At 31.4% G+C, this 13,415-nt stretch overlaps 1 protein-coding gene across 1 annotated transcript; it reads right to left on the bottom strand.

Annotated features, from left to right (window-relative positions):
- Positions 1-2,479: 2,479 nt before the first annotated feature.
- On the bottom strand, positions 2,480-13,378 carry LOC134686929 (mitochondrial pyruvate carrier 1-like). The gene is made up of 5 exons (XM_063546776.1): positions 13,252-13,378; positions 11,356-11,371; positions 10,598-10,678; positions 9,181-9,313; positions 2,480-7,570 (listed from the first exon to the last, which is right to left on the bottom strand). Exons 1-5 carry the CDS (start codon positions 13,270-13,272, stop codon positions 7,363-7,365), a joined length of 459 nt encoding a protein of 152 aa, XP_063402846.1. The 5' UTR covers positions 13,273-13,378; the 3' UTR covers positions 2,480-7,362.
- Between the last annotated feature and the right edge of the window lie 37 nt (positions 13,379-13,415).

The following is a 13,415-nucleotide window of genomic DNA, read 5'->3' as shown; positions in this document are numbered from 1 at the left end:
TCAAATACATTTTAATGCTGTTTTTTTTGGCTTCTTCATACTTTTACCAGCTTAAAGTCATTGTAAATTAGTTGTTTTGTTTAAAATTGTGGACAAAATTGCTCTTTCAAAATTTCAATTTGGTGGCCTCCATGGGGGAAATCCCCCGCAAATGGTGAGTTGGCAGGTATGAAAAAGTAAAATCACAAAAAAACTGAACTTAGAGAGAGTTGTTCCCCATTTGTCAGTATTTTGTATTTATGTTTGTGACGTCATCTTTATCTGATTAAAATGTAGAAATGGAAGCTGATGTGTTTTATTTGTCCATATGTAATCGCCTCCATCCATGCTACCAGAGCTATTCCCGTAGTCTGTCATACATGAGTAGTGTAAATGATGACACTTAACACAGATTTAGTGTGAGCATTTGCCTGCCAAGTTCCCCAGCCAGGCCGTGACAGTGGGTGCACTTGTTTCTAGTAAGCCGGTCATGCGCCGGTCATGCGCCGGTCATGTGAACGGCGTACGCCTATTTGTGCGAGAAACAAGTGGAACGGCTTATATACCGGCAAATCTAACATGGCTGCCCAAGGACCATTACTACCAGCTATAATAAGTAATGGCCTATTCCAGCTGTTTGAGGACGATGAAGAAGGAAAATTGCAACTATATCTCTCACAGACTGAATTGTGATATTTTTATTAAACGTTCGCAACTTAACCCTAGTTTTTGGTGGGGTTCGTGTTGTTTTTTCTGTAGTTTTCTATGTTGTGTCATGTGTACTATTGTTTTTCTGTTTGTCTGTTTCATTTTAACCATGGCGTTGTCAGTTTGTTTTAGATTTATGAGTTTGACTGTCCCTTTGGCATCTTTCGTCCTTCTTTTAACAAAAGCGTTCTCAAGAGCGAGAAAGCATTGATATACGTTGATAACTTATTAACAATTAACAACAGGATAAATATGATAATAATAATAACAATAAATAATTTATTTATAAAGGGTGACTACAATGAGTTACGAAAAACGAAATATTTTATTAAAGTAAGCTCAATTATGAACAAATACTTATCTTCCCTGAAACCTCGGAAATTCTAGTACAGCATAAAAATACACATGTTAGTTTGTTTAGTTAGGTTTTATGCCGTTTTAGCGCATTTTGGCTACTTCGCGATGATTTATAATAGTTTTAAATGCACAAATTCGGTTCTAACAACAGTCGGCCATGTTTTTCGCCGCCTAGCCGGTCAAATCAAACCGGCTCGAGCGGCGTAAGCCGGGCATGCGCAGTGCAAAATATTTTTACAAACAAGTGTCATGCCGGTTTGCCGACGGCTAACGGCGTAAGCCGTTTGCTAGAAACAAGTCCCACCAGTAATTACTTCCAAAAAGTTAACCGCCCTCAAAAAAAAATATAAATACTATACAAATCCTTGATACTATGCAATAAAACACTACCACACCCACTCACTGGATTCAATTGTCCTCGATGTATAAAATTGGGAAATTATACATAAGATATAATAAAAGCCATTAAAGAGTCACCCAGGCACGGGACAGATGCCATGGCAATGAACAGGAAACCAGTTCGGACATGTTTAACATATTCCAAAACAATACTGCTCAATGTCCAGCTGTCCTGGTAGAGTTCTCAGTTCAAAAATACACCAGATAATGGTCTGAACTGTGTATGAAAGAAGAAGAGGAAAGCTGAAAAATACAATAAGGCAGCAACGATTTGATTTTCGGGGGAGGGGGGGGGGGGGGCTAATGTTTTTTTTTGGAAAATAAAGTTTGTTTCCAGTTTTTAGTTTTTGGAGAAAAAAAAATTGTTTGTTTCACCTTCAGCTGCCCCTATATGTAATGCTAAAATTGAAAGAAAAAAAATGTTTTCGGCTTGTCGCGAAAAATATAGATTGGCAAAAAAAAAAAATTGTCCAGAAAAAAAACCCAAACCCCCCCCCCCCTCCCCCAGTAAATCAAATGGTTGCTGCCTAAAGGATCTCAGAAAGAAACCATCAATCGATTAGGGGGACAGTTAAACCCTCAAACATCAAATAGATTGGTCTGATAGTTTCCAACATGAAACTACTAATGGATCCCTTCTGACAAAATGTCCCAAACAAACTTGAAAATATCTGCAGAAATTTACCTCAACCAAAACATTTAATATACACTGTAAGGATAAAAATAAACATATATGAAACCAATTTGACAAATAACTCCAAAATTGGTTGACAGATTTTCTGGGCAGTTAGAATTTGTTGTTCTGATCATTTTCACCATGTCAGTAATTGCTATAGTTTTAAAGTTATCAGCAAAAGTTGTTGTTTGATCAATGTGTTTTATTTTACCACATGGCAGCCATGTTGGTTGATCAACCTGAACAAAAATCTTTATATTGGAAATCAAACTGATGGAGCAGACAATCATTTTCGCAGTTTCAGAGGAGATATTAAAAAAATAACAGCTGTGTTGGAAAAGTCTATGGAAGAAAGTAAAATCCAATTTAATTGTTCTTTAATTTTGTCAAAATAACTTGACAGCACAAACAATTATAATGTAACAAAGTTTTTGTTCATGCCATCACATAATGCAGTCTGCTAATAATACAGAAAATATAACAACGTTTTCTTAATATAAAATAATGACTACACAATAACACAAAACTCCAAATTTGAGCACTCAATATTAGTGTAGTAATAAATACAAAAGGGTAAACAAAGTAACAATAAATTCACCCTGATCATATGTCATACACTCTACACAGTAGAATGACCTTTGTTTTTTTCTTAGAATTCATTTTACCTTGCATCAATAAATAACCAGATGCTTCGCAGGGCGTAGCTTTATACGACCGCAGAGGTTGAACCCTGAACGGTTGGGGCAAGTTTGGACACAACATTCAAGCTGGATTCAGCTCTAAATTTGGATTGTGATTAAATAGTTGACACAGCATAGGTTTCTGACACAGAATGAATGTGTTCTAATGAACTTAAAATTTGTGTTTTCTCTTAGAGCAATTCACTATGCTGTTCAATATTAATCCTCTCAAAAAAATGTTTGAAGAAATTTTCTTTTTATTTATGAAATTTCAAATGAGAAAAATTGAACCCAATTTTTTAATCACATCCCCCTTTCCCTTATTCCAAAACTAATCTCAATTAAAATATTCTAATTGAGTTTGCAACAATAACTACTCATTTAAATACATCATAAAATATTGAGATGTAAAAAACTGCTTGTTATCACTGAATGGTAAAGATTATTTAAATTTATCAGTTGGTAGTAAAAAGTGAATATACATTGTATATTGTATATAACAAAGATTTAAGTTGATTCTGGACAAAGAAAGATAACTCTAATTAAAAAATTTCTTGCAATAAGATATTTCTTGCTTACTATTTTGGACAAAGAAAGATAACTCTAATTAAAAAAAAAAATGCTATTTCACAATATTGTGAAATTGGATATTTCTTGCCATTGCACAATACTGTGCAATTGAAAAGACTTGCTATTGCACAATACTTAATATAATAATTTTAGATCCTGATTTGGACCAACTTGAAAACTGGGCCCATAATCAAAAATCTAAGTACATGTTTAGATTCAGCATATCAAAGAGGCCCAAGAATTTAATTTTTGTTAAAATCAAACTTAGTTTAATTTTGGACCCTTTGGACCTTAATGTAGGCCAATTTGAAAACGGGACCAAAAATGAAGAATCTACATACACAGTTAGATTTGGCATATCAAAGAACCCCATTTATTCAATTTTTGATGAAATCAAAAAAGTTTAATTTTGGACCCAGATTTGGACCAACTTGAAAACTGGGCCAATAATCAAGAATCTAAGTACATTTTTAGATTCAACATATCAAAGAACCCAACCGATTCATTTTTTGTCAAAATCAAACTAAGTTTAATTTTGGACCCTTTGGACCTTAATCATTAATGTAGACCAATTTGAAAACATGACCAAAAGTTAAGAATCTACATACACAGTTAGATTCGGCATATCAAAGAACCCCAGTTATTCAATTTTGATGAAATCAAACAAAGTTTAATTTTGGACCCTTTGGGCCCCTTTTTCCTAAACTGTTGGGACCAAAACTCCCAAAATCAATACCAACCTTCCTTTTATGGTCATTAACCTTGTGTTTAAATTTCATAGATTTCTATTTACTTATACTAACGTTATGGTGCGAAAACCAAGAAAAATGCTTATTTGGGTCCCTTTTTGGCCCCTAATTCCTAAACTGTTTGGACCTAAACTCCCAAAATCAATACCAATCTTTCTTTTGTGGTCATAAACATTATGTTTAAATTTCATTGATTTCTATTTACTTAAACTAAAGTTATTGTGCGAAAACCAAGAATAATGCTTATTTGGGCCCTTTTTTGGCCCCTAATTCCTTAACTGTTGAAACCAAAACTCCCAAAATCAATCCCAACCTTTCTTTTGTGGTCATCAACCTTGTGTCAAAATTTCATAGATTTCTACTTACTTTAACTAAAGTTATAGTGCGAAAACCAAGAAAATGCTTATTTGGGCCCTTTTTGGCCCCTTATTCCTAAAATGTTGGGACCAAAACTCCCAAAATCAATACCAACCTTCCTTTTATGGTCATAAACCTTGTGTTAAAATTTCATAGATTTCTATTCACTTTTACTAAAGTTAGAGTGCGAAAACTAAAAGTATTCGGATGACGACGACGACAACGACGACGACGCCAACGTGATAGCAATATACGACAAAATTTTTTTCAAAATTTGCGGTCGTATAAAAACCTTTTAACCAGCCAATAGATAGAATTCAGATATTTCAATACATCAGTTCGAGTTACAAAGGTATTTAAGACAGCATTTTTGATTGAAAATATTTGCTACAGATCAACAAAAATGTCACTTCTAGTTGAAAGTTTGGTAGATAGAAATATATGTAGTTAACAAAAATACAAATACCCTTGGGACAAAATACAAAAGAAAAGAAAATCTATAACAAAGTTTACCTCAAACCTGACAGTATAAAACAATCTTTATCTTTCACTGGCAATGTAGTCTTTCAGTTTAATAATCTCCCCTTAATACATTATACACAAAGTAAAACTTGTCGTTACCTCAAACCTGACACTGTATTAAACTATCTTTATTGTTCACAACCAAAGTAGTCATTTGGATTGATTATCTCCCCTAAATACATTACGGTATACACAAAGTAAAACCCGTGTTAACCTCAACCCTGACAGCATAATACAAATCATTATTGTTCATCCCCCTTACGACTTAATACCCAAAGTAAAACATGTTGTCACCTTGATATTGTCTAAACCTATATAAAAATAAATAGTATGAATCCCCAAGATCTATTATTGTTAAAAAAAATTAGCCCTGTCTGCATCTGCATTATCATACAGGGACACATTACCATAGGTCAGATATATGAACCCAATACAAAGTGAAACATGTGAAATAACTAGGCATTTGTTACTTATTTTCAGGTGTACGCTACCTTCCATAGATTAACATTCATAAAAGAATAACAAATCAGTAGTTTGGGAGTTGTAGTTATTCCTATCAGGAAAACTATATACTGTGGATTAATTATTATTTGTTGGATACCAATTTTCATAGGATTTACAGGTAAACAACAAATTCAAAAGTCCAACGAATAACATATTTTCAATAGGCTTTGCATAGAGATTGACAAAACCATGAAATAAAATATCCACGTATATGTAAGTTTTCAGCAATCCTTGAAAATTGATACCCACTGAAAATACATGAATCCACAGTAATATAAAGCATTTATAGGTGTTAAGTTACTTCAGAACATTTTTTTTATTTTTAGGTAGTACCACTACAGTATTTTTGCAGATGCTACACCTATGATAGTGCATATAATTTTCTGTTTATTAAGAAGCTAATGTGTCTTCTTCTATATATACATCTTTACTATGTCTCTGTCTGGAATGTTCTAAAATCTAGTGGGCTAATATGGATTGTTTATGCATTCACATGAACATAATACCTTAATGTAGATTTTAAGTCAGCATACAAATATTATATCAACTTACATGCAGAATGTATAAAAAAACCAAATGAAATCAACTAAACACAATTTTTTAACAATCCTCAAAAATTGATACCTATGAAAACAAATGAATCCAAAGTATTCTTATCTTTATAACAAAGTGATACCAATTGTTAATAATATATTAATTTTAGAATTCTAATCAAAATCTATCACCCTGCTACCTAGCTATTGATTAATTTGGTGCTAAATTTTGAATATAAGACTTTTTCAAACCTAAGTGAAAATACTGGAGAGGTCAAAGAATATGACTGAACCTTTCTCATCTATCAAATGTGTTCATGGCAAGTAAAAGTTAAAGTTAAATGAGATTCCAATTTATTTTTAATATAATACTATGTTTCGGAATTATCACTTTCTATGAAAATGACTATTTAAGTTTGTATATCACAGGTAAAAATGTAACATTATGCCATACAATTAAAAATATATGTCATTACAATTTAAAGATACTGTAAATTCAGAAATTATTGCGAAATTTTTTATTATTGCTAAATGCAAAAATTTAAACTCACATTTTGAAATATTTTATGTGAATTAAACAGGATTTTTCTCACCATCATAAAAATTAAAATTGCATTTAAGTCTAAAATGATAAAATTGCAATAATAAATACACGCAATAATTTCTGAATTACATTTTTCACTATAAAAGTCCTTTCCAGAATCATGTTTTTTTGTGTCTTAAATTAAAATTTGAAGAAAGTTAGTTTGTTTATCAGATATTTACACTGCTGTGCTGCATTAAAGTTTAATGAAGCGCAAATGATTAGTTGTAATCTCTGTTGATTTATAAATAATATTTGGTCTAATATAGTATTTAAATGTGTTTTGCCTTCCTACATATCTGTTATCATGCGGAATCAAACTACAATAAAAAGTTGGAAACGTTTGTTCACATATTTTCTATTTACTTTTAACCTTGCTTACAAACTGAACTAAACCAGTATTCATACAAGTACACTCCCAAACAAGAATAAAAATGTATTCTAAAGTTATTTATAATCAGATTCTGACTTTCAGAAGTGAGTTTCCAGAAAGCTCTATACATAATTAAAACAACAATAACAAGTATAACATCTTCATAACAATATTTCTATTACATTGTAATTAAAAAATCTCTGGTTATCAATTTGAACTTTCAATTTTTTCATTAAAACCATACATTTTTTTTAAAACTAATTGTATCTGCGTATTTAGAGATCATGCTTTTTCTAATCAGCCTAAAAATTAAAATCAAGTTAAGCAACAGGCAAAATTTGTCCCAAATTTTATAAACTTTTGTCACAAGGTCTATAATGTAGGCTTTATATGTGGCACTGGTTCTTTAGGAAGGGAATATTTCTTGTCAAATTCCTGGACTTCTTTTTCAGCCTGGCTTTGTGTGAGGCGATCTAATGGTACTGGATGAATCTCTGGGTATCTTTCAGGATGATGGTGAATTTCTTCTTCAACAACTTCAATATGATGTTTCTTCCTCTCTGATACTGGGGTAAAATAACTGAAGAATATTGAAAATGTTCTTATGATAATTAAGTCCTGAAGATTTTGATTTTGTAATATTAAAACCACAAAATTAAAAATATGATGGTTATGGACATATTATAACTAGAGGCTCTAAAAATTCGGTCACTCACATTGGTATATATGCATATTTAACAAAGGACTTTTTTCCAACATAGTAGATGAGAAAAGAGTAAATGACAAAAATCTCTATTTTGTTTGTCTTTTATTGCAGAATATTTAGTGTGTCTAGTTTCTATCTTCTTTAGTTTTTGCTCAAAACACATAAGAGGGTAAAAAAATATTCAGGGCAATCACTCCTATAAAGAGGGACTTCTTCCACTAGAAACTATGTTGGCAAAATTTGATGTGTTAGTAAATCTTGCCTTGTGGATCATTTTTGTTATTTAAAGTGTCTATTTTACTATTAAAATCTATATTATATATTTCAAAAATTGTAAAACTTTGTAAGGGTTCCATGTAACCAAGTCTCGCCTTATTTATGAATCTAATAAAAGTTTTAAGAACTTTAACTGCAGACTGTATGTAATGTGAAGTGGAAGAAAAATAAGTATACACGTAACATACAGAACAAGAATGTGTCCACAGTACACGGATGCCCCACTCGCACTATCATTTGCTATGTTTACTGGACCGTGAAATTGGAATAAATTCTCTAATTTGGCTTAAAATTAGAATGATCTTATCAAAGGGAACATGTATACTAAGTTTCAAGTTGATTGGACTTCAACTTCATCAAAAACTACCTTGACCAAAAACTTTAACCTGAAGTGTAACAGACGGACGAACGAACAGACTGACGGACAGAAGGACGAACGAACGGACACACAGATTAGAAAATATAATGCCCCTCTACTATTGTAGGTGGGGCATAAAAACTGGAAATACATTTATACAAAATTTCCTTCTTGATTCTAGCAAAAAAATGAAGTCCATTTATAAGTAAAATACAAAAGAAACAAAGATTTTATTTTTACAAAATTTACTTCTGGAGATTCAAATTCAGATTCAGATTCAATAGTTTATTAAAGTCTCACCACATACAACATGATTAAAACAAGATACTTAAATACACACTTAACGAAACTACATATTATCATGCCCCATTATAAAAGTTAATTGATTGCTTCAGACTTTTAATAATTTGGATAAAAGTTTAAAATTGTTATAAATCAAATATGAGAAACAAGACAAATCTGTGAACATGAATTTGACAGCTAGTGCCTCATTAACATTGACCGATCGAATTCTATGATGAACATTTTTTGGCAGTGTTTGTTTTTTGGAGCTCAGATTTCTGTTGCTCCTTTAAACATTCCACATAAAAAATAGTTTCTGCACCAGAAATGATGGCATATAGATAAGCAAAGCACAGTCAGAGACCTTTGATTTGGGAATGTGATGCTATCCTTAGTAGTTGTCAAAAATTCTATCTGCCAGCAAAAAATATTTTTACACATATATCTGAAACTATCATTATTCCAAATAGGATGGAAACACCCATGAAAATGACATGAAAGTGAAGTGTTGCTTTTCCTTAAATACCCAGATAAACACCATAATACCACAATGTAAATGCGAACTTACTGATAATGAATAACTCTTCCACCTTGCATCATTTGAGCAGAGAAGTTGGTAATATGACAGGCAAACAACAACATATTACGAGGCTGTACTCTGATAGCAAATCTCATAAATAATGAGGAATAAATTGCAAGTGCTGCAAAATAAAAAAGGTATTTAAGTACATGTATTACAATCATCAACTATACCCTGAAATCTCAAAACATTTTTTGTTTCTTTTTTTATATTAATTCATTTGTAATTAGACCATTGGTTTTCCTGTTTGAATGGTTTTACACTAATAAATTTGGGAGCCCTTTATAGCTTGCTGTTCGGTGTGAGCCAATGCTCCGTGTTAAGGGCGGTCCCTTAACCTATAATGGTTTACTTTTATAAATTGTGACTTGGATGGATAGTTGTCTCATTGGCACTCATACCACATCTTCCTATATCTAATTAGGTTGGATGGAGAGTTGTCTCATTGGCACTCATACCACTTCTTCCTATATCTATGTAGGATATTAATATTCTTAGCACAAACGAAAGACAAATGAAAGACTAGAAGAATCTCAATCCTTTTTTATTTGTTTTGATGTTTGTCCTATCATGGAAGATAAAAGGTAGTTTCAGAATATTAAAAAATATGTGTTGTCGTTACAATATGAAATTCATAGAAGAATGAACACCATTCTTCTTAATTTCCAAGCTTATAATAAGTTTTAACTTTCCAAACATCTGATTAATCTTTTCAAAAATAATCCAAAAAGTTACTGTCAAAATAAATGATTCACCATAATTGTTCTAATTTTTAGAGAAACAAAGTCTCTACAAATTTGACCTAATTGACTTCTATTCAGGAGCATTTTGATGTGTACCATTTATGTAATCTATGGCCTTCAATAGTAATGGCTTTGAAGGATTATAATCCTTTCAAAATTTATAAGTTCTTTGAACAAAAACAGTATGTTTGATGTTTATATGGTTGCTACATTGATATTTCAGTAAAATTAGAGAATCAAAATCCACATCTATGAATTCTTCAAAATCTGACCAAACCAAAACACACACAACCACGCTATTAAAATAAGGAAATGATAAGACTGAGTGGATCTTAATCTACTTATTTAAAAGAAAATCTCTAGCAGTTTCTCACTTTTCAAGTTAGTATTCAATAACGCAGTAAGTTCATAAATCATTGTTAAAGGGCAATAACTCAATTCTATAATATAATTGCAACCTGAAAATTTACAGCTGATTCCATTGAGTGTGTAGCTACAGATAATATCTAAAGTTAGCTTGCTTGATAGCTGAACTGTGAAGTCGTTATTAGGTAAGGTATACTACCCTCCTTTCAAAGTAGCAAAGTCCTACAGACAGATAGATTGATTATCAGTTGGATTAGTCTATTTTTATTTCAGCTGTAATAGATGGCTATACCAACCTGCAGTCATTTTACCACTAATCATCTCAGGGTCTTTCTTTAAGTCTGCTAATGCTGCCAAAGGAAGTCCCCAATTTGCAACTATTGACAGAAGAAAAAACAACAAAATTAACACTGACATAGACATGTGTATATTCTTGGATATTGGATGTGTACTGCCTAGGCACATTTATTTAATTAGTTGTATTGGTTTTGAACTAATTTTTAGTAACTGAAAATTCTCACATATTGGTAATTTGTGTCTAACTCTTTTATGTTATGGAATATTTTTAATGTGCTTTGTATTGATCTGATGAGTTATGCCCTTTTCAACTTATTTTCATAGTTTATTCTTACGTTGTATTGTTACATCATTGTCCCAGGTATGGGAAGGGCTTGGCAGTGGCAAACAATTTTAACAATGCCACATTCTATTTGACAAATGCGAGGATTTATATCTTGTTTTAATAAGAGAATGATAGTATTTTGTAAATATAGGAAATATTTAGATTTACTTTAAAAATGAACATCAAAACTGTGGATTCACTTCACTTAATATGAGGCAAAAATTCAAGCTGAAAATTTTGTAATCTCCAGTTATCACTTGGCAGCTCTGTCATATGACTGCAAGCAGGTACTGTGAGCTCACTAATCATGCTAATGAGCAAAGGATTTGAAATGTTTAGATTATTGAATAATTGCTGTTGTAAACATGTGTACTAGTATTATAATCACCAATACAAATGTGTAACAGTGTAATACATTAAATATTTACTTACCAGGACCCCAGAAATGCTGAAAAAAATAAGACACATATGTTCTATAATCAGGATACATAGTGTAAATAATAAAATAAAACACAGCCCAATAGTTCACAAAACTTATCACAGATCTATCCAATCACATACTCAGAAGTAAATTTTATTTAGGTTTCATAGTTTAAAACTGAAAATTCAATTGAACTGTGACAAATATTAATATAACTTTTCTTAAAACAGAAATATTAAGACCACTCTAAAAGTTTTTTTTTTTTATTAATTACAATACCATGTAAATTCAAAAGTAATGATGACTTATACTTAAAAATGACAATTCTTTGTTGAATGTTAAGCTATAAAATCTAACAACAGAAACAAAAAGTATTAGATTATTAAATTCAGCATTGTAACTGGTTGTATATTTCATTGTATTTATTAAAGTTAACAAAATTTCATAAGGAGAGTTTAACGCTTGTAGACCTTGTTTAACCATTACCCAACCACATTTGTCAGTCCCAAGTTAGAAGCTTATAATTCTGTAACTCTCCTAGGTTCAGGTTTCAACCTTCACAAGTATGTTTAACCTCTTCACATTTTTTGTGCCAGTTCCAAGTCAGGAGCCTGAAACTCCATGGTTGACATTCTATGCTGTATGCCTTATTGTTTTTATTAATTGATTCAGCAAAACTCAAGCTATTTATTGGGTTTGTCCTTTCACTTGTTCATGATTTGACAGCTTTAATACTATAGATTATACAGTAAATGAGTATGGTGTTGATTACCTATAATTGCATACACAACTGTTCCATATAAAATTAACTTTCTATTGAACATATTTCTAAATGTATAGTCCTACTTTAATAAAATAAATTAATATTCATTAATACTCACTGTACTGTAACCATGTAGATTTCAAAGAACAATATGAAAATAGAAAATAAGAAATAGTGTAAGATTGATATTGCTAAGTTTTTATTTTACTGGTACAATGTATTACTCCTTACATATGTGCTTGAAATAATTAAATTATTCCTGATAAGAAATTGTTTCTTGCTTGTTGTACCTGTGTATTATTTACGCTTAATTGTACTTGTAAGTGGCTTATTCTTGATTACATGTGTATGATTCGTGCTTAATTGCTGTACATGTGCATGGATTTAATATTCCTGGTTGTAAATTGTTTTTTTCACATGCACCTGTAGGTTCTTACCAGTGGGATTTCCAGTGACACTAGAACAATAGAAAAGTCACTCTTCTTATGAAAGAGATAGAAAAGGTAACAAAAAAGGAGAGATAATTTACGCATAAAAACTGATATGCATAGGGATGAATATCTCTTAAAACACAAAACCATTATATAACTTTTATACAACCACAATTAATAAAGTATATGTTAAAGCTAAATTTGTTAATATATGATTTTTTAATTGCCAAACATGCTGTTAATTGAACAATCTATTGTGTAGCATAGGGGTGTATAAAATTTTTTTTTTAATTCATTTATTAATCAACTTATGTTTAAAGTCTAAAGATTGATAATTAAACCGATTGTGCCTTTTTGGTCACATGTCAGCAATTTTTTTCTTATCCCTAAGAATGGTATCAACCATCTTGAGCGGGAGTGGATCGAAACCCTTGGCTAGCGAAGATGGGTATAAACATGATCAGAATAATTGAACTCAGATTATTAAACATTTTGTTCAGTGACTGTCTGTTCTAGGTCTCAAACTGTTTCTGCAACTTTGTGTGGAATTCCTTGTTGCCACAAAATTCTGTTGCTATAATTTTTGTTGGTTAGATTATTAGAAATTTCTTTTGAGAGTCTGAGCAGATGAGTAGACCACAAACATTGACTCAAAGGGTCTTTATTATTCTATTAATTTTTTCACAATTAAAGTGGTTTGGAAGTTTTTTCACCTCATGAAATATTTCGACCATGATAAGCTTGCCATCTTAGAAATTTCTGAAGAAAGCACTGGAGGTCAAAATTACATCTGAGCAAGGATTTGTCCAACCTGATGCAATGAAAAGCTTGAATCCTGAGCCATTCTTTAGTATAAATAAACGCATATGTGATTTAC

This window comes from Mytilus trossulus, chromosome 10 (assembly GCF_036588685.1).
Source record: "Mytilus trossulus isolate FHL-02 chromosome 10, PNRI_Mtr1.1.1.hap1, whole genome shotgun sequence".
NCBI lineage: Eukaryota > Metazoa > Mollusca > Bivalvia > Mytilida > Mytilidae > Mytilus > Mytilus trossulus.
The sequence above is the reverse complement of the archived record's forward strand: the minus strand, read 5'-3'. Positions and strand labels throughout refer to the sequence as shown.